The 22,500-nt window shown below is 41.7% G+C and overlaps 1 protein-coding gene across 1 annotated transcript in view; it reads right to left on the reverse strand.

The window, feature by feature from the left end:
- The window catches only part of epha5 (EPH receptor A5), a 130,573-nt gene that overhangs the window by 59,660 nt on the left and 48,413 nt on the right, over positions 1–22,500 (reverse strand). Inside the window, exons 4-5 of the mRNA XM_029692447.1 lie at positions 15,458–15,613; positions 13,346–13,681 (exon numbers count right to left, since the gene is read on the reverse strand). Coding sequence (XP_029548307.1) covers positions 13,346–13,681; positions 15,458–15,613 — 492 coding nt within the window. The remainder of the gene's footprint in view (positions 1–13,345; positions 13,682–15,457; positions 15,614–22,500) is intronic.

Here is a 22,500-nt window from a genome sequence, read left to right on the forward strand (position 1 = left end):
AGAAGTTTACATACACTAAGTTGACTGTGCCTTTAAACAGCTTGGAAAATTCCTGAAATTGATGTCATGGCTTTAGAAGCTTCTGATAGGCTAATTGACATCATTTGAGTCAATTGGAGGTGTACCTGTGGATGTATTTCAAGGCCTACCTTCAAACTCAGTGCCTCTTTGCTTGACATCATGGAAAAATCAAAAGATATCAGCCAAGACCTCAGAAAGAAAATTGTACACCTAGTACTGAAAGCATAAGCTACAGCTAGCTAGCACTGCAGTGTATAACATGTGGTGAGCAGTTGACTCAAAGAGAGAGAAAGACAACAAATGAATTTCTTAAAAATGAAGGAGAAAAAAGAAAGAGAGAGAGATATATTTAGTTGTAATTCTTCCCCACTTACTTAGCTAGCGAATGCAGCTATCTAGTTTAGCCTACTCAAATACCTGGCTCAAACATAGAGAGATGCTATGTTAGCTAGCTGGCTATGTCTATCCAACACTGGAACTCTTCCAAGTCAAGGTAAGCTTTTGGTTTTATTAACTTGTTTCCACCTTGGCCCTCTGGTGTGACTGCTAAACTGTTTTCTCACTGTACACTATAGTTATGGTAGCTATGACATTAATATGGTGACAACAATGTAGGATGTGTGAAGTGGTTAGGGGTTATGATAGGAAGGTTTGGTTTCAAAAGGTTATTTTGCCTGGTTACAGACAGCTGATGTGTCCACAAGATAAGGGAAAAGGTGAGAGGAGAATATTTATAGATACAAGTATCAAAAGGGATCATGCTGTGTATGTGGAACGCAACGTGGCTGCTATGAAAGTGAACTGTGTTTGAGTGTGATCAGGGGTGTATTCATTCCGTCGATTCTGTTGAAAAAAAAATTCTTAAAACGGAAGAAAACGGAACGAAACGGAGATAAACATACCTGAATTTGTCTAATAGAAACTCTCATTTACAACTGTTGGACTAATGATTACACCCTAGATCAGCTAGATACAGGCAAGAGTGTGCAAGGCAGTATAGAATGTCAGTGTTTGTCACCTCGTTTACTAAAAATGATCTCGAACTGTGCCACCACATTGTAAACTTTCATTCATAAGGCTAGGTTGTAGCAACCTCATGATGGGTACAGGGGAAATTAGAGTATCATGCAGTAACCTAAACCTATCGATGTTACATTGAACTGGGTGAATGGAATATGAATGACAGTTATCCAACATGCTGTAATAGAAATAAGGCCATGCTCATGAAAATATTTTTTTTGTCCTCCCTTATCTTAAACGACACTGACCGCCACTGACGCCCAGACATGATTTGCTGTATCAGGCTAGCTAGGTCACCTGTGTAATAAGCTCACTAAGAGTATGACTAAACATTATTATTTGTTTTACAAATTTTCTGCTTGCACTAATTCAGGTGTGTCAGTCTTCAGGGTTTCGTCTGTAGATTTGTCAAGTATGTGTTAGGGCTGGGTCGATATATCCAAATTAATTTGAATGTATGTTTTAGAGCAATGTTCCAAGTGCCTGTATTGCAATAATCACACATATATATATATGAATAGAGATCACTTCTTTCTCAAAGCAGTTTCAACACGCTACTTGTATTTGAGGTTTGGTCCAACAAAATCGGTCATATGGACACCAAAACAGATTTAGATATTATTTTACTGTAAAAGAGGATAACTTTTTATATGTTAACAAATTTATAAACAGAGCAGACCAAAACGGGAGATTCAATGGACGTGATTGTAGAAAATGAAAGCTCAGTTTCTGTAGTGTGCAGCAGCATTTTAACCACAGACTGTTACAGCGCCTTCAGAAAGTATTCACACCCCTTAACTTTTTCCACATTTTGTTGTGTTACAGATTGGGATTAAAATTGATTTAGTTGTAATTTTTTTTTTTTACATCTTGATTAGATAAGTATTCAACCGCCTGAGTCATTAGATGTTAGAATCCCCTTTGGCAGCGATTACAGCTGTGAGTCTTTCTGGGTAAGTCTCTAAGAGTCATTACAGCTGTGAGTCTTTGTGGGTAAGTCTCTAAGAGTCATTACAGCTGTGAGTCTTTCTGGGTAAATCTCTAAGACCTTTGCACACCTGGATTATACAATATTTGCCCATTATTCTTAAAACAATGTGTCAAGCTCAATCAAGTTGGTTGTTAATCATTCCCAGACAGCCATGGTCCAGCTTTACTGTAGATTTTCAAACCAATTTAAGTCAAAACTGTAACTAGGCCACTCGGGAACATTTAATGTCGTCTTGGCAAGCAACTCCAGTGTAGAATTGACCTTGTATTTTATGTTACTGTCCTGCTGAAAGGTGCATTTCTCTCCCAGTGTCTGGTGGAAAGCAGACTGAACCAGGTTTTCCTTTAGGATTTTGCCTGTGTTTAGCTCTATTACATTTCTTTTTATCCTAAAAAACTCCCTAGTCCTTGCCGATGACAAGCATACCCATAATATGATGCAGCCACCATTATGCTTGAAAATATGTAAAGTGGTACTCAGTGATGTATTGTGCTGGATTTGCCCCAAACATAACACTTTGTATTCAGGACATAAAGTTAATTTCTTTGCCACATGTTTTGCAGTTTTACTTTTGTGCCTTATTGCAAACAGGATGCATATTTTGGAATACAGGCTTCCTTTATTTCACTCTGTAATTTAAGTTAATTTACATTCATTTACATTGGAGTAACTAAAATGTTGTTGATCAAGCCTCAGTGTTCTCCTATCACAGCCATGAAACTCTGTAACTGTTTTAATGTCACCATTGGCCTCATGGTGGAATCCCTGAGCAGTGTCCTTCCTCTCTGGCAACTGAGTTAGGAAGGAAGCCTGTATCTTTGTAGTGACTGGGTGTATTGATACACCATCCAAAGTGTAATTAATAACTTCAACATGCTCAAAGCACATCTACCAATAGGTAGATGTGTCAATACCCATCTACCAATAGGTGCCCTTCTTTGTGAAGCATTGGAAAACCTTCCTCGTCTTTGTGTTTGAAATTCACTGCTCGATTGAGATAATTGTATTTGTGGAGTAGTCATTTAAAAATCATGTCAAACACTATTATTGCACACAAGTTGAGTCCATGCAACTTATTATGTGACTTGTTAAGTACATTTTTACTCCTGAACTTATTTAGGCTTGCCATAACAAAGAGGTTGAATACTCATTGACTCAAAACATTTCAGCTGTTCAATTTTTTGTAATTTGTAAACATTTTCTAAAAACATAATTCCACTTTGACGTTATTGTGTGCAGGCCAGTGACAACATCTCAATGTAATCCATCATAATCTCTAATTCATCCATTTTAAATTCAGGCTGTAATACATCAAAATGTGGAAGTTGTCAAGAGGGTGTGAATATATTCAGAAGGCACTGTAAATAAGACATGTGACTAGTTGTTTCCTACTAACACGGACTTTGCTGATAACTTCTTTATTGAGGAAAAATGTCCTGACTATGACTGGTCCACCTAGTTATCTGGAGATGAATGGACTGACTATGACTGGTCCACCTAGCTATCTGGAGATGAATGTACTGACTGTGACTGGTCCACCTAGCTATCTGGAGATGAATGGACTGACTATGACTGGTCCACCTAGCTATCTGGAGATGAATGTACTGACTATGACTGGTCCACCTAGCTATCTGGAGATGAATGTACTGATTATGACTGATATGTGGTTGTCTCACCTAGCTACAGTACATACAGCATCACAGATCAGCCCTGGCTTACTCCCAAAATACATACAGCATCACAGATCAGCCCTGGCTTACTCCCAAAATACATACAGCATCACCGATCAGCCCTGGCTTACTCCCAAAATACATACAGCATCACCGATCAGTGCCTTTTTCAGTTCAACAACGCAGAACAAGGTAGCTTGACGTTCAGAAAGAAATGACAGTGGAGGAACACACCTGTAAATCAGCTTTATTACTGTTCTGTTTCATATGACTGACTGACTGGCAATAAGGCAACACATGACTTCAACACTGAGTAACAACACCATATTGCATACTGACTGACAACACACAACTTCAACACTGAGTAACAACACCATATTACATACTGACTGACAACACACGACTTCAACACTGAGTAACAACACCATATTACATACTGACTGACAACACACGACTTCAACACTGAGTAACCACACCATATTACATACTGACTGACAACACATGACTTCAACACTGAGTAACCACACCATATTACATACTGACTGACAATAAGAGTATACATGTATATACACAAACACAACACTTTACTACACTACGACAACTGCAACTCTGCTGTTGACCTAATAGTGTAGTATAGTGTTGTGTTTGTGTACACTACCACTCAACAGTTTGGGGTCACTTAGAAATGTCCTTGTTTTTGAAAGAAAAACAGTTTTTTGTCCATTAAAATAACATCAAATTGATCAGAAATACAGTGTAGACATTGTTAATGTTGGAAATGACTATTGTAGCTGTTAACGGCAGATTTTTAATGGAATATCTACATGGCGTACAGAGACCCATTATCAGCAACCATCACTCCTGTGTTCCAATGGCACGTTGTGTTAGCTAATCCAAGTTTATCATTTTAAAAGGCTAATTGAATGAAATAGAATGAAATAGGGTGCAGGCCAGGCAGCAGGCTGTTAGCCAGCCTGCCAGCTTAGTGGAGTCTGCCATTAGCACAGTCAGCGTAGTCAGCTCAGCTTTCCCCATTGAGACCGTGTCTGTGCCTCGATCTAGGTTGGGCAAAATTAAAAATGGCGGTGTTCGCTTTAGTAATCTCACTAGTATAAAGACCTCCTCCATTCCTGCCATTATTGAAAGAGATTGTGATACTTCACATCTCAAAATTGGGTTACTTAATGTTAGATCCCTCACTTCCAAGGCAGTTATAGTCAATGAACTAATCACTGATCATAATCTTGATGTGATTGGCCTGACTGAAACATGGCTTAAGCCTGATGAATTTACTGTGTTAAATGAGGCCTCACCCCCTGGTTACACTAGTGACCATACCCCCCGTGCATCCGGCAAAGGCGGAGGTGTTGCTAACATCTACGATAGCAAATTTTAATTTACAAAAAAAAAAACAATGACGTTTTCGTCTTTTGAGCTTCTAGTCATGAAATCTATGCAGCCTACTCACTCACTTTTTATAGCTACTGTTTACAGGCCTCCTGGGCCATATGCAGTGTTCCTCACTGAGTTCCCTGAATTCCTATCGGATCTTGTAGTCATAGCAGATAATATTCTAATTTTTGGTGACTTTAACATTCACATGGAAAAGTCCACAGACCCACTCCAAAAGGCTTTCGGAGCCATCATCGACTCAGTGGGTTTTGTCCAACATGTCTCTGGACCTACTCACTGCCACAGTCATACTCTGGACCTAGTTTTGTCCCATGGAATAAATGTTGTGGATCTTAATGTTTTTCCTCATAATCCTGGATTATCGGACCACCATTTTATTGCGTTTACAATTGCAACAAATAATCTGCTCAGACCCCAACCAAGGAGCATTAAAAGTCGTGCTATAAATTCTCAGACAACCCAAAGATTCCTTGATGCCCTTCCAGACTCCCTCTGCCTACCCAAGGACGTCAGAGGACAAAAATCAGTTAACCACCTAACCGAGGAACTGAATTTAACCTTGCGCAATACCCTAGATGCAGTTGCACCCCTAAAAACTAAAAACATCTGTCATAAGAAACTAGCTCCCTGGTATACAGAAAATACATGAGCTCTGAAGCAAGCTTCCAGAAAATTGGAACGGAAATGGCGCCACACCAAACTGGAAGTCTTCCGACTAGCTTGGAAAGACAGTACCGTGCAGTATCGAAGAGCCCTGCTCGATCATCCTATTTTTCCAACTTAATTGAGGAAAATAAGAACAATCCGAAATGTCTTTTTGATACTGTCGCAAAGCTAACTAAAAAGCAACATTCGCAAATGGAGGATGGCTTTCACTTCAGCAGTAATACATTTATGAACTTCTTTGAGGAAAAGATCATGATCATTAGAAAGCAAATTACGGACTCCTCTTTAAATCTGGGTATTCCTCCAAAGCTCCATTGTCCTGAGTCTGCACAACTCTGCCAGGACCTTGGCTCAAGGGAGATACTAAAGTGTTTTAGTACTATATCTCTTGACACAATGATGAAAATAATCATGGCCTCCAAACCCTCAAGCTGCATACTGGACCCTATTCCAACTAAACTACTGAAAGAGCTGCTTCCTGTGCTTGGCCCTCCTATGTTGAACATAATAAATGGTTCTCTATCCACCGGATGTGTACCAAGCTCACTAAAAGTGGCAGTAATAAAGCCTCTCTTGAAAAAGCCGAATCTTGACCCAGAAATTATAAAAAACTATCGGCCTATATCGAATCTTCCATTCCTCTCAAATATTTTTAGAAAAAGCTGTTGCACAGCAACTCACTGCCTTCCTGAAGACAAATAATGTATACGAAACGCTTCAGTCTGGTTTTAGACCCCATCATAGCACTGAGACTGCACTTGTGAAGGTGGTAAATGACCTTTTAATGGCGTCAGACCGAGGCTCTGCATCTGTCCTCGTGCTCCTAGATCTTAGTGCCGCTTTTGATACCATCGATCACCACATTCTTTTGGAGAGATTGGAAACCCAAATTGGTCTACATGGACAAGTTCTGGCCTGGTTTAGATCTTATCTGTCGGAAAGATATCAGTTTGTCTCTGTGAATGGTTTGTCCTCTGACAAATCAATTGTAAATTTCGGTGTTCCTCAAGGTTCCGTTTTAGGACCACTATTGTTTTCACTATATATTTTACCTCTTGGGGATGTCATTCGAAAACATAATGTTAAATTTCACTGCTATGCGGACGACACACAGCTGTACATTTCAATGAAACATGGTGAAGCTCCAAAATTGCCCTCGCTAGAAGCCTGTGTTTCAGACATAAGGAAGTGGATGGCTGCAAACTTTCTACTTTTAAACTCGGACAAAACAGAGATGCTTGTTCTAGGTCCCAAGAAACAAAGAGATCTTCTGTTCAATCTGACAATTAATCTGGATGGTTGTACAGTCGTCTCAAATAAAACTGTGAAGGACCTCGGTGTTACTCTGGACCCTGATCTCTCTTTTGAAGAACATATCAAGACTGTTTCAAGGACAGCTTTTTTCCATCTACGTAACATTGCAAAAATCAGAAACTTTCTGTCCAAAAATGACGCAGAAAAATTAATCCATGCTTTTGTTACTTCTAGGCTGGACTACTGCAATGCTCTACTTTCCGGCTACCCGGATAAAGCACTAAACAAACTTCAGTTAGTGCTAAATACGGCTGCTAGAATCCTGACTAGAACCAAAAAATTTGATCATATTACTCCAGTGCTAGCCTCCCTACACTGGCTTCCTGTTAAGGCAAGGGCTGATTTCAAGGTTTTACTGCTAACCTACAAAGCATTACATGGGCTTGCTCCTACCTATCTTTCCGATTTGGTCCTGCCGTACATACCTACACGTACGCTACGGTCACAAGACGCAGGCCTCCTAATTGTCCCTAGAATTTCTAAGCAAACGGCTGGAGGTAGGGCTTTCTCCTATAGAGCTCCATTTTTATGGAATAGTCTGCCTACCCATGTGAGAGACGCAGACTCAGTCTCAACCTTTAAGTCTTTACTGAAGACTTATCTCTTCAGTAGGTCCTATGATTAAGTGTAGTCTGGCCCAGGAGTGTGAAGGTGAACGGAAAGGCTGGAGCAACGAACCGCCCTTGCTGTCTCTGCCTTGCCGGTTCCCCTCTTTCCACTGGGATTCTCTGCCTCTAACCCTATTACAGGGGCTGAGTCACTGACTTACTGGTGTTCTTCCATGCCGTCCATGGGAGGGGTGCGTCACTTGAGTGGGTTGAGTCACTGACGTGGTCTTCCTGTCTGGGTTGGCGCCCCCCCCTTGGGTTGTGCCATGGCGGAGATTTTTGTGGGCTTTACTCGGCCTTGTCTTCGGACGGTAAGTTGGTGGTTGTAGACATCCCTCTAGTGGTGTGGGGGCTGTGCTTTGGCAAAGTGGGTGGGGTTATATCCTGCCTGTTTGGCCCTGTCCGGGGGTATCATCGGATGGGGCCACAGTGTCTTCTGATCCCTCCTGTCTCAGCCTCCAGTATTTATGCTGCAGTAGTTTATGTGCGGGGGGCTAGGGTCAGTCTGTTTCATCTGGAGTATTCTCTTGTCTTATCCGGTGTCCTGTGTGAATTTAAATATGCTCTCTCTAATTCTCTCTTTCTCTCTTTCTTTCTTTCTCTCGGAGGACCTGAGCCCTAGGACCATGCCTCGGGACTACCTGGCATGATGACTCCTTGCTGTCCCCAGTCCACCTGGCCATGCTGCTGTTCCAGTTTCAACTGTTCTGCCTGCGGCTACGGAACCCTGACCTGTTCACCGGACGTGCTTGTTGCACCCTCGACAACTACAATGATTATTATTATTTGACCATGCTGGTCATTTATGAACATTTTAACATCTTGACCATGTTCTGTTACAATATCCACCCGGCACAGCCAGAAGAGGACTGGCCACCCCTCATAGCCTGGTTCCTCTCTAGGTTTCTTCCTAGGTTTTTGGCCTTTCTAGGGAGTTTTTCCTAGGGAGTTTTTCCTAGCCACCGTGCCTCTTTCACATGCATTGCTTGCTGTTTGGGGTTTTAGGCTGGGTTTCTGTACAGCACTTTGAGATTTCAGCTGATATACGAAGGGCTATATAAATAAATTTGATTTGATTTGATTGATCATTAGAATACCCTTTTGCAATTATGTTAGCACAGCTGAAAACTGTTGTACTGATTAAAGAAGCAATAGAACTGGCCTTCAGACTAGATGAGTATCTGGAGCATCAGCATTTGTGGGTTCGATTACAGGCTCAAAATGTTCAGAAACAATGCGAGAAGTTGCAAAGAAACTGAAGATCCCGTAGAACGCAGTGTACTACTCCCTTCACAGAACAGCACAAACTGGCTCTAACCAGAATAGAAAGAGGAGTGGGAGGCCCCAGTGCACAACTGAGCAAGAGGACAAGTACATTAGAGTGTCTAGTTTGAGAAACAGACGGCTCACAAGTCCTCAACTGGCAGCTCCATTAAATAGTACGTACAGTATATATACTGGTTTACAGTGGTTTCTGACAGTGGCAGCTTTAGTTCGACTTGTGAATTTGAAGAGGATGGATGCAAACTCTGTTAGCTAGTTAACGTTAGAGTTCACTTTAAAATTTGATTTAGCTAGCTATGTTTCTAATATTTATTTATTTCTGTACTTAAATGCAGAGGTCTAGACCAATGGACAACTTCGTAAAGGATACACTGAATGAGTGGAACCTGGCCTCTTTGATTCCAAAGTGAATAAAACAGATACATCATTTTTTTGAGAGAGGAGGGACAGAGCTTTGGGGGGGTGGGGGGAGGGACAAATTGATTTTCATTGACCTTGTGTAAAACAGCATCGACGTCTTCCACATCGATAACCAATAGTACAACCTTAATGAAAACTTGACAGACTTCACTTTACCAGAGCCTCTTAGAACCCTGCAGCCACTTTGGGACTAGATACATAGATAGTCTTGCCTTCATTTTACCATACTTGCTTTATTAGTCATTTGCACAGATATTCTGTTAGTGACCAACCTGACACACACATCACAGGCTTGGCACTTACGGGTAAAGTGCCTTGCCCAAGGGCACAACAGTAGTAGGTAGTATATAGAGTATATTGTAGCTGATAACCCTCTGACGGATGGATCACTTCCTGTTATGGGCTGCATTTCTAACCTCGAAGCTACTATTCATTTTGCTCTTTCCTCACTCCTTTGCCTTTGTTCAACCATTTGACCTGTCTTACCAACCTTTCCCTCTTCAACGTATGTCATTTAGAAATGTGGGTGAAACTATACCTTTTGCGGTTAAGCCTAGTGGTTAAGAGCATTGGACCAGTAACTGAAAGGTCGCTGGTTCGTATAGCAAAGTCAGTAAGGTGGAAAAATCTGTCTCCTCAGGCGCCAAAGATGTGGATGTCGATTAAGGCAGCCCTCCGCACCTCTGATTCAGATGAGTTTGCTTAAATGAGGAAGACACATTTCGGTTGAATGCATTCAGTTGTGTATCCTCTTTCTCTTTTGCAGCGGAGGAGATAGACCAGGAAACGCTCTTGCTTTTAGACGACTCGACTATAGCCTGAAGTTAAAGAAGAACATGAAAGACTTACACGCAGTGAGTATTCTGTAAACATCACCTTTTTCTACATGAAAACACACGCAAGAATACATCTGCGGACAAACCAAGTGACACACCAAGCTGGTGCAGTAGCTGGGTCCTGCCTGGTAAAGTATATGTTGAAAGATTCGTGCATTTTTGAAAACGGACAACATCGGCAAACCAAGTTACATGAAGGAGACCGTGATCCAGAGGGCTCAGTGGACCAGACAGAATGGGGCCAAGACAGTCGAGTAGCCAGAGAGTATATGAGTCTGGTGGGCTAATTATTTTAACAAAAACATTAGACTTGAATATGATTCTGTTTGCTGTGATTAAGTAGCCTGGCTTACGCGATCCACGTGACTCACAGCATAGGTAGAGATGTGACCACACTGATCTCGGGGGAAAAAAATGTATGACATGTATGCATTCACTACTGTAAGTCGCTCTGGATTAGAGTGTCCGCTAAATTACTAAAATGTAAATGTAAATCTCGAAAGGACGCTGTTAATGCTATATTTGCTCATAAATTGTACGACGGGGTTTGATTCAGTCTCTTAAATGCTTTTTTTCTCTCTCTCTCTCTCTCTCTGGTGTTGAGACCTCTTATTGTTTGGATTTTGAAAATTCAACCATTGTAATAGAATGGGGCGGGGCTCAGGGGCTGTGTGTGGCTGGGGGTGTTTGAGAGAGAAAGACACAAAGGACAGCCAACCAGTAAAAGCACAGCCCCCTTCATTGTCAATGCATTGTGCCTACAACATCAAAGAGCCATTCCAGAGTTAGGTGTCAGCCAGACTAGTGATTGCCCCATATGACTTCAAATTGTGTTATGTTGTAGCCAGACAAACAATTACTTTTTTTTTTTTTTACTGCAGTTAGAGTCCCACAAGCATTAGAAACAGCCTTGGGTGTAGATACAGTGGGAACATTTAGGTCTGAGCAAGTGTGATGTCATTAATGTTTGTAGAAATTATATGTATGCAAATGGTAAGTCGTCTACTGTTTACGTCAATCAATTTTTTTGTAAATTGTTAAATAAACAACTAAAAAGTTTAATAAAATATTACAAAAAAGTAATTGTCTGCTTTAATTCAGTGCCTTACCATAGTGTTCTTTTTTTAGAATTCAAGGCACAATTAACCAGCATGGCTACCACAGCATTCTGCAGTGATACACCATCCAATCATTTGTTTTTCAACAGGACAATGACCCAACACACCTCCAGGCTGTTTAAGGGCTATTTCACCAAGAAGGAGAATGATGAAGTGCTACATCAGATGACCTGGCCTCCACAATCACCCGACCTCAACCCAATTGAGATGGTTTGGGATGAGTTGGACCGCAGAGTGAAGGAAAAGCAGCCAACAAGTGCTCATCATATATGGGAACTCCTTCAAGACTGCTGGAAAAGCATTCCAGGTGAAGCTGGTGAAGCTGGTTGAGAGAAAGCGGTACCGTAGCGCCAAGTCTAGGTCTAAAAGATTCCATGACAGCTTCTACCCCCAAGCCATAAGACTGATGAACAACTAAGCTTATCAAATGCCCACCCAGACTCTTTACATTGAACCCATCTATGCAGATTAACATTTTTTTTTTTGTATATTACCTCGTTATTGTTCTGAACATTTATTGATTTGATTTGATTTGAATTGAATGCCAAGTGGGATAGGATAAAGTAATCCTTCTAACCCCCCCCCCCCCCAAAAGATTTAGATGCACTATTGTAAAGTGGTTGTTCCACTGGATATCTTAAGGTGAATGCACCAATTTGTAAGTTGCTCTGGATAAGAGCGTCTGCTAAATGACTTAAATGTAAATGTGTGCAAAGCTGTCATCAAGGCAAAGGGTGGATACTTTGAAGAATATTAAATATATTTGGATTTGTTTAACACTTTTTTTGGGTTACTACATGATTTCATATGTGTTATTTCATAGTTTTGATGTCTTCACTATTATTCTACAACGTAGAAAATAGTAATAATAAAGAAAAAAAAATGTAATGAGTAGGTGTGTCGAAACTGTTGACTGGTTCTGTATACATATATGGCATGGAAGTAAAATGCTCTTGTGTTTTATTTTACAATGAAATCTTCAGACACTAAACTGGCTTCCAATAGGATTGGGCGATCCCCTGAAAGCAGCTCATTCAATTAGAAATCTAATTCACAGTAGGAAATCCAGTCCACAGGAAGAGTTGTACAACCTTGTCAGAGTACTCAGAACACTCTGCTTGTTGCTTTGCTCTACATGGATAGTTGGATAGTTGGCCTAGTGTCACAGGTAATAGAAATGTTACGTAATGTGTGAGATAAGCTAAGTTATCGACTCCTCCCCCTCTATCCCTCAATCAATCAATCAATCAATCAATCAATCAATCGTGTTTATAAAGCCCTTTTTACATAAGCCGATGTCTCAAAGTGCTATACAGAAATCCAGCCTAAAACCCCAAACAGCAAACAATGCAGATGCAGAAGCACGGTGGCTAGGAAAAACTCCCTAGAAAGGCCAAAACCTCGGAAGAAACCTAGAGAGGAACCAGGCTATGAGGGGTGGCCAGTCCTCTTCTGGCTGTGCCAGGTGGAGATTATAACAGAACATGGCCAAGATGTTCAAACGTTCATAGATGACCAGCATGGTCAAATAATAATAATCAATGTCTATGGAGAAGGTATCTGGGTTTCTGTACAGCACTTTGAGATATCAGCTGATGTAAGAAGGGCTATATAAATACATTTGATTTGATCCATATTCAGGGCTATTCCAAAGACATGAGTCGGAGAAGATGTGTTCGGAGAGTGGAACTCTGATTTATCATTAATTGGTTTGTGTCCGCAACGCAAGGTGTGAGGCTCCAATGGGTGTGTTCACTGACGGAGTGGGCTAATGGGTTAGAGTTTCTTCAAGTGTCTCTCATTGTCTCTGGAGCCTCGATATGTTGGTTGTGGTATATAAAGTATATAGACAATTCCACTAACCTGCCTGGTTTGTCTATGGTAAAGGTAATGTATATAGATCATGTGAAGACACTAACCTGCCTGGTTGGTCTATGGTAAAGGTAATGTATATAATATATATAGATCATGTGAAGACACTAACCTGCCTGGTTGGTGGTGACGTTGAGAGAGACAAACTGTCGTCCGGGGTCGGTGAGCTCAGACACTCCATTGACGGCCTCAACCTCAAACGTATAGTTCGTGTGAGCCAGAAGGTCTGCCACCATCACAGAGTTGTTCCTGAGACTGTTGCGTTGTGGCAGGAACCGTACCGTGCTGTCACACTCCTCGTAGCGTCTGCTGTCAACGCTGATCTTACGACACAGGATGTTATAGCTGACGTCCTTCCTGCCGCCAGTCTCCTCAGGAACCGCCCACTCCAGGAAGACCGACGTCTCGTTTACATTGGAAATGGCATTACGAGGAGCAGAAGGCGGTCCTGTAGGGACAATAACATATTGTGTTATTCCGCTGAAACTATAACATATTGCTAGAAGATAAGAGGTCCCGTAGGGACAATAACATCCACTCTTATGCCATAAAGGACTCCACTATGTAGAGGTGTTGTTGGGTCGTTCCAGCAATTCGGTGAATTTTAAGAAGGGTAACTTGGTAAAAAAAAAAAATTTGGGGGGGGGAGGGGGACTTGTCTGGGGTTCAAGTTAATAATTCTGTCATGAAGAGCACGTTCAACTTCATTCCCATTTCAAAGAGGTTAAATGAAAAAATTTTGTTGCCTCACATATTTTGTTGCCTCACAACCTGGAATTAAAATTGATTTTTAAGTGGTTTGTATCATTTGATTTACACAACATGCCTACCACTTTAAAGATGCTAAATAATTTTTATTGTGAAACAAACAAGAAATAAGACAAAAAAAAACAGAAAACTTGAGCGTGCAGAACTATTCACCCCCCCCCCCCCCCCCCCCCCCATTGTCAGAAATTACAGCTGCAAGTCTCTTGGGGTATGTCTCTATAAGCTTGGCACATCTAGACACTGGGATTTTTGCCCATTCTTCAAGGCAAAACTTCTCCAGCTCCTTCAAGTTGGATGGGTTCCGCTGGTGTACAGCAATCTTTAAGTCATACCACAGATTCTGAATTGGATTGAGGTCTGGGCTTTGACTAGGCCATTCCAAGACATTTAAATGTTTCCCCTTAAACCACTCGAGTGTTGCTTTAGCAGTATGCTTAGGGTCATTGTCGGGCTGGAAGGTGAACCTCCGTCCCAGTCTCAAATCTCTGGAAGTCTGAAACAGGTTTCCCTCAAGAATTTCCCTGTATTTAACGTCATCCATCATTCCCTCAATTCTGACCAGTTTCCCAGTCCCTTCTGATGAAAAACATCCCCACAGCATGCCGCTGCAACCACCATGCTTCACTGTGGGGATGGCTTTCTCGGGGTGATGAGAGATGTTGTGTTTGCGCTAGACATAGCGTATTCCGTGATGGCCAAAACATATATGGTGTCATATTCTTTCAATTTTTTAATAATGTATTTAATGGTGCTCCGTGGGATGTTCAAAGTTTCAGATATTTTTTTATAACCCAACCCTGATCTGTACTTCTCCATAACTTTGTCCCTGACCTGTTTGGAGAGCTCCTTGGTCTTCATGGTGCCACTTGCTTGGTGGTGCCGCTTGCTTAGTGGTGTTGCAGACTCTGGGGCCTTTCAGAACAGGTGTATATATATATATACACTAATGTAGTGGTATACTACCAATAACTAATGTAGTATTAATGTATGGAGCGGTATACTACTGATAACTACTGCAGTATTAATGTATGGAGTGGTATACTGCCAATATGTATGGAAAATATATAATAATAATATTATTATGTTTTTGTGCATGCCTGTTAGCTAGCAGTTTCTTACTGGCGACAAAAAAACAGATGATTGCCATCCTTCCTTCGAGTCATTACTCAATTATTTAATGTAACAAATCAAATAATAAACCTTGTAAACAATTCATGGTCATTCATGGTAATTCATGGTAATTCATGGTAATTCGTGGTAATTCGTGGTAAGCTCGAAAACAATTAATTTAGAATCTGCATTTATTTGAAACGGCTGTTTATTTGCTGAAATACGTGCCGTTGTCCCAGCGATTAAAATGGACAGGCGGCTGTTTGAGAAGTTTTACGGTACGTAGCTAGTATTAGGTAGTATGTAGCAGCATAGTATGTCATGAATGATGAGGCGTAGTACATACGTGTACAGGCCATGTTGGGCGGGTCACTGTCTCTCCTGTAGTATCCCTCCTCACAGGTACAGGCTACGGAACCCTGGACTCTGGTGAAGCTGTGAGGAGGACATTTACTGCAGGCAGGGGTCTGCAGCACCGATCGGAAGAAACCTGCTCTGCAGACTGGAGACGGGAGAGAGATGAGGAGAGGGAGGTTAGACTGGACTCTAGTGAAGCTGTTACGAGAACATTCAATGCAGCACAGACCAGAATAAACCTGCTTTACACAGTGTAGAGAGAGAGAAGTAGGTGGTTAGATTTACCCTGCACACTGAAGATGAGAGAAGTTTCAATGTGTAAGACATTACTGACAATTTGTTCAGGTTTGTACTTTTAGTGAGCAATACATTTTGTCAATCCGTACATCTAGAATGTGGTTTATAACTCAAGGCACCAGTAGTTATTGGTAGTATAACTCAAGGCACCAGTAGTTATGGGTAGTATAACTCAGGCACCAGTAGTTATGGGTAGTATGACTCAGGCACCAGTAGTTATGGGTAGTATAACTCAAGGCACCAGTACTTATTGGTAGTATAACTCAGTAGTTATTGGTAGTATAACTCAGGCACCAGTAGTTATTGGTAGTATAACTCTGGCACCAGTAGTTATTGGTAGTATAACTCTGGCACCAGTAGTTATTGGTAGTATAACTCTGGCACCAGTAGTTATTGGTAGTATAACTCTGGCACCAGTAGTTATTGGTAGTATAACTCTGGCACCAGTAGTTATTGGTAGTATAACTCTGGCACCAGTAGTTATTGGTAGTATAACTCTGGCACCAGTAGTTATTGGTAGTATAACTCTGGCACCAGTAGTTATTGGTTGTATAACTCAGGCACCAGTAGTTATTGGTAGTATAACTCAGGCACCAGTAGTTATTGGTAGTATAACTCAGGCACCAGTAGTTATTGGTAGTATAACTCTGGCACCAGTAGTTATTGGTAGTATAACTCTGGCACCAGTAGTTATTGGTAGTATAACTCTGGCACCAGTAGTTATTGGTAGTATAACTCTGGCACCAGTAGTTATTGGTAGTATAACTCTGGCACCAGTAGTTATTGGTAGTATAACTCTGGCACCAGTAGTTATTGGTAGTATAACTCAGTAGCTATTGGTAGTATAACTCTGGCACCAGTAGTTATTGGTAGTAAAACTCAGGCACCAGTAGTTATTGGTAGTATAACTCAGTAGTTATTGGTAGTAAAACTCAGGCACCAGTAGTTATTGGTAGTATAACGCAGTAGTTATTGGTAGTATAACTCAAGGCACCAGTAGTTATTGGTAGTATAACTCAGGCACCAGTAGTTATTGGTAGTATAACTCAGGCACCAGTAGTTATTGGTAGTATAACTCAGGCACCAGTAGTTATTGTTAGTATAACTCTGGCACCAGTAGTTATTGTTAGTATAACTCTGGCACCAGTAATTATTGGTAGTATAACTCAGTAGTTATTGGTAGTATAACTCAGACAGTAGTTATTGGTAGTATAACTCAGGCACCAGTAGTTATTGGTAGTATAACTCAGGCACCAGTAGTTATTGGTAGTATAACTCAGGCACCAGTAGTTATTGGTAGTATAACTCAGGCACCAGTAGTTATTGGTAGTATAACTCAGGCACCAGTAGTTATTGGTAGTATAACTCAGGCACCAGTAGTTATTGGTAGTATAACTCAGGCACCAGTAGTTATTGGTAGTATAACTCAGGCACCAGTAGTTATTGGTAGTATAACTCAGGCACCAGTAGTTATTGGTAGTATAACTCAGGCACCAGTAGTTATTGGTAGTATAACTCAGGCACCAGTAGTTATTGGTAGTATAACTCAGTAGTTATTGGTAGTATAACTCAGGCACCAGTAGTTATTGGTAGTATAACTCAGGCACCAGTAGTTATTGGTAGTATAACTCAGGCACCAGTAGTTATTGGTAGTATAACTCAGTAGTTATTGGTAGTATAACTCAGGCACCAGTAGTTATTGGTAGTATAACTCAGGCACCAGTAGTTATTGGTAGTATAACTCAGGCACCAGTAGTTATTGGTAGTATAACTCAGGCACCAGTAGTTATTGGTAGTATAACTCTGGCACCAGTAGTTATTGGTAGTATAACTCTGGCACCAGTAGTTATTGGTAGTATAACTCAGGCACCAGTAGTTATTGGTAGTATAACTCAGGCACCAGTAGTTATTGGTAGTATAACTCAGGCACCAGTAGTTATTGGTAGTATAACTCTGGCACCAGTAGTTATTGGTAGTATAACTCAGGCACCAGTAGTTATTGGTAGTATAACTCAGGCACCAGTAGTTATTGGTAGTATAACTCAGGCACCAGTAGTTATTGGTAGTATAACTCAGGCACCAGTAGTTATTGGTAGTATAACTCAAGGCACCACCAATAATTACCAACGGTCTCCAATACTGTCATGTTACAAGACCACAAATAGGGTTGATAAATTACAAAGACATCAATTAGACATGTGACTGTCAGATAGACAGCGCTGCGTGACTGTCAGATAGACAGCGCTGCGTGACTGTCAGATAGACAGCCCTGCGTGACTGTCAGATAGACAGCGCTGCGTGACTGTCAGATAGTCAGCGCTGCGTGACTGTCAGATAGTCAGCGCTGCGTGACTGTCAGATAGTCAGCGCTGCGTGACTGTCAGATAGACAGCGCTGCGTGACTGTCAGATAGACAGCGCTGCGCCGACTGTCAGATAGACAGCGCTGCGCCGACTGTCAGATAGACAGCGCTGCGCCGTCTGTCAGATAGACAGCGCTGCGCCGTCTGTCAGATAGACAGCGCTGCGCCGTCTGTCAGATAGACAGCGCTGCGCCGTCTGTCAGATAGACAGCGCTGCGCCGTCTGTCAGATAGACAGCGCTGCGCCGTCTGTCAGATAGACAGCCCTGCGCTGTCTGTCAGATAGACAGCGCTGCGTGACTGTCAGATAGACAGCGCTGCGTGACTGTCAGATAGACAGCGCTGCGTGACTGTCAGATAGACAGCGCTGCGTGACTGTCAGATAGACAGCCCTTCGCTGTCTGTCAGATAGACAGCGCTGCGTGACTGTCAGATAGACAGCCCTGCGTGACTGTCAGATAGACAGCCCTGCGTGACTGTCAGATAGGTTATGTAAATCTACTATCCCCAATAGGACAAAAGTTGATCTATTCTACGTGAAAAATAAATATTCCAAAAATAGTCAGCGATAGATCCTAAATTAATACAACCACTAGCATTAAAAATATATATATAATTTAAGCAATGAGGCTGACGCAACAGATCTGAACATTAACTTTAAAATGTTGATAAACTATTGGACTATTTCTTCACATTATAAGTGCAGCAATGCTCACACAGCAGTAGGCTATGAGTGTGAATGTTCCTAAATGCAATTAATTAGCGGCAAAACACCATCCTCAAAAGTGACCGCAAATTCAATTATGCATGTAATGCATTTGTTCTACAGGTACATTTATATGGTGAACATTAATCTTCCTCAACCTTGAAACTCACGCGCTGCTTATGTACGCCAGTTAGACTCTACACCTGAGGAGTGATACTAACCTGATGTAGGCCAGTTAGACTCTACACCTGAGGTGTGATACTAACCTGATGTAGGCCAGTTAGACTCTACACCTGAGGTGTGATACTAACCTTATTAAAACATATAGGACTATGGGCTACAAACCTTATTAAAACATATAGGACTATGGGCTACTAACCTTAAACATATAGGACTATGGGCTAGGATACATGAGGTGTGATACTAACCTTATTTAAACATATAGGACTATGGGCTACTAACCTTATTTAAACATATAGGACTATAGGCTAGGATACATGAGGTGTGATACTAACCTTATTAAACATATAGGACTATGGGCTACTAACCTTATTTAAACATATAGGACTATGGGCTACTAACCTTATTTAAACATATAGGACTATGGGCTACTAACCTTATTTAAACATATAGGACTATGGGCTACTAACCTTATTTAAACATATAGGACTATGGGCTACTAACCTTATTTAAACATATAGGACTATGGGCTACTAACCTTATTAAACATATAGGACTGTGGGCTACTAACCTTATTAAAACATATAGGACTATGGGCTACTAACCTTATTAAAACATATAGGACTATGGGCTACTAACCTTTTTAAACATATAGGACTATGGGCTACTAACCTTATTAAAACATATAGGACTATGGGCTACTAACCTTATTAAACATATAGGACTATGGGCTACTAACCTTATTTAAACATATAGGACTATGGGCTACTAACCTTATTAAAACATATAGGACTATGGACTACTAACCTTATTAAACATATAGGACTATGGGCTACTAACCTTATTAAACATATAGGACTATGGGCTACTAACCTTATTAAAACATATAGGACTATGGGCTACTAACCTTATTTAAACATATAGGACTATGGGCTACTAACCTTATTAAACATATAGGACTATGGGCTACTAACCTTATTTAAACATATAGGACTATGGGCTACTAACCTTATTAAAACATATAGGACTATGGACTACTAACCTTATTAAACATATAGGACTATGGGCTACTAACCTTATTAAACATATTAGGACTATGGGCTACTAACCTTATTAAACATATTAGGACTATGGGCTACTAACCTTATTAAAACATATAGGACTATGGGCTACTAACCTTATTAAAACATATAGGACTATGGGCTACTAACCTTATTAAACATATAGGACTATGGGCTACTAACCTTATTTAAACATATAGGACTATGGGCTACTAACCTTATTAAAACATATAGGACTATGGGCTACTAACCTTATTAAAACATATAGGACTATGGGCTACTAACCTTATTAAACATATAGGACTATGGGCTACTAACCTTATTAAAACATATAGGACTATGGGCTACTAACCTTATTAAACATATAGGACTATGGGCTACTAACCTTATTAAACATATAGGACTATGGGCTACTAACCTTATTAAACATATAGGACTATGGGCTACTAACCTTATTAAAACATATAGGACTATGGGCTACTAACCTTATTAAACATATAGGACTATGGGCTACTAACCTTATTAAACATATAGGACTATGGGCTACTAACCTTATTAAAACATATAGGACTATGGGCTACTAACCTTATTTAAACATATAGGACTATGGGCTACTAACCTTATTAAACATATAGGACTATGGGCTACTAACCTTATTAAAACATATAGGACTATGGGCTACTAACCTTATTAAACATATAGGACTATGGGCTAGGATACATGAGGTATGCGAGTTGCCTTACTGCACATAATTCACACGTGATAATACAAAATTCACAAGTAATTCACTAGTTCCTGCCAAGGCAGCAGCTACTCTTCCTGGGGTCAAGCAAAATTAAAGGCAGATTAGCTGCTGCCTTGGCAGGAACAAATGGGGATCCATAATAAACCCCAGGAAGAGTAGCTGCTGCCTTGACTGGAACTAATGGGGATCCATAATAAACCCCAGGAAGAGTAGCTGCTGTCTTGACTGGAACTAATGGGGATCCATAATAAACCCCAGGAAGAGTAGCTGCTGCCTTGGCAGGAAGTAATGGGGATCCACAATAAACCCCAGGAAGAGTAGCTGCTGCCTTGGCAGGAACTAATGGGGATCCATAATAAACCCCAGGAAGAGTAGCTGCTGCCTTGGCAGGAAGTAATGGGGATCCGTAATAAATACAGATAACATGGCGACATTGCATTGCTTTTCCCTATGTGCCACGCAGGCATCAGTATAGTATTTTGTGTACTGAAATATTTCCTCTACGTTTTACCTCAGCAATACAGGAAAAACTGTCAATAATCTATAGAATCCATGATTCCATTTCACATAAACTCTGCTACTCCCCTCTCACATTGTCTATTGAGTTTCCTAACTGACCTTGACCACGTCCCAAATTACACCCTATTTCTAGTGCGCTGCTTTTGACTTGAGCTCAAAATGGGTGAATAGGGTGCCATTTGTGATGCACACATCTTCGTCTGAGTGACCCTGCATGGCAGGCGATGTGACGATGTGCGGATCTTCTGTCAGGGCAAGCCTCTACTCCTGCTACAAGAGCCCCCCTCTCCAAATCCCAGGGTTAATCTACCACAGGCTCTGACCTCGCAATACCATTAACCTGCCTGCTGCATTGCTGCCCTGCCATCCACTGTGAACAGACAACCTTGTGTCCCAAACGGAACCCTATATCCTATACTAGTGCACTACTTTTGATAGGGCTCTGGTCTAAAGTAGTGCACTGTATAGGGAATAGGCTGCCATTTGGTATGCAGACAGTGACTCACATGTCATTCCTCAAACACCGCAAACAAGCCTCTGGTAATGGCAATGGGCTCTTATCTTCTCCTCTCTGTCTCTACTCTGGATAGCGAGGCTGGGAGGATGGGAGACTAGGAGGCTGGGAGGCTAGGAGGCTGGGAGGCTGGGAGGCTAGGAGGCTAGGAGGATGGGAAGCTGGGAGGCTAGGAGGATGGGAAGCTGGGAGGATGGGAGGCTGGGAGGATGGGAGGCTGGGAGGCTAGGAGGCTGGGAGGCTAGGAGGATGGGAAGCTGGGAGGCTAGGAGGATGGGAGGCTAGGAGGATGGGAGGCTAGGAGGCTCGGAGGCTGGGAGGATGGGAGGCTAGGAGGCTAGGAGGATGGGAGGCTAGGAGGCTGAGAGGATGGGAGGCTAGGAGGCTGGGAGGATGGGAGACTAGGAGGATGGGAGACTGGGAGGCTAGGAGGATGGGAGGCTGGGAGACTGGGAGGATGGGAGGCTAGGAGAATGGGAGGCTAGGAGGCTGGGAGGCTGGGAGGATGGGAGGCTGGGAGGATGGGAGGCTGGGAGGCTGGGAGGATGGGAGGCTGGGAGGATGGGAGGCTGGGAGGCTAGGAAGATGGGAGGATGGGAGGCTAGGAGGCTGGGAGACTGGGAGGACGGGAGGCTGGGAGGCTGGGAGG

Source organism: Salmo trutta, chromosome 15 (assembly GCF_901001165.1).
Source record: "Salmo trutta chromosome 15, fSalTru1.1, whole genome shotgun sequence".
In the NCBI taxonomy this organism is placed as follows: Eukaryota; Metazoa; Chordata; class Actinopteri; order Salmoniformes; family Salmonidae; genus Salmo; species Salmo trutta.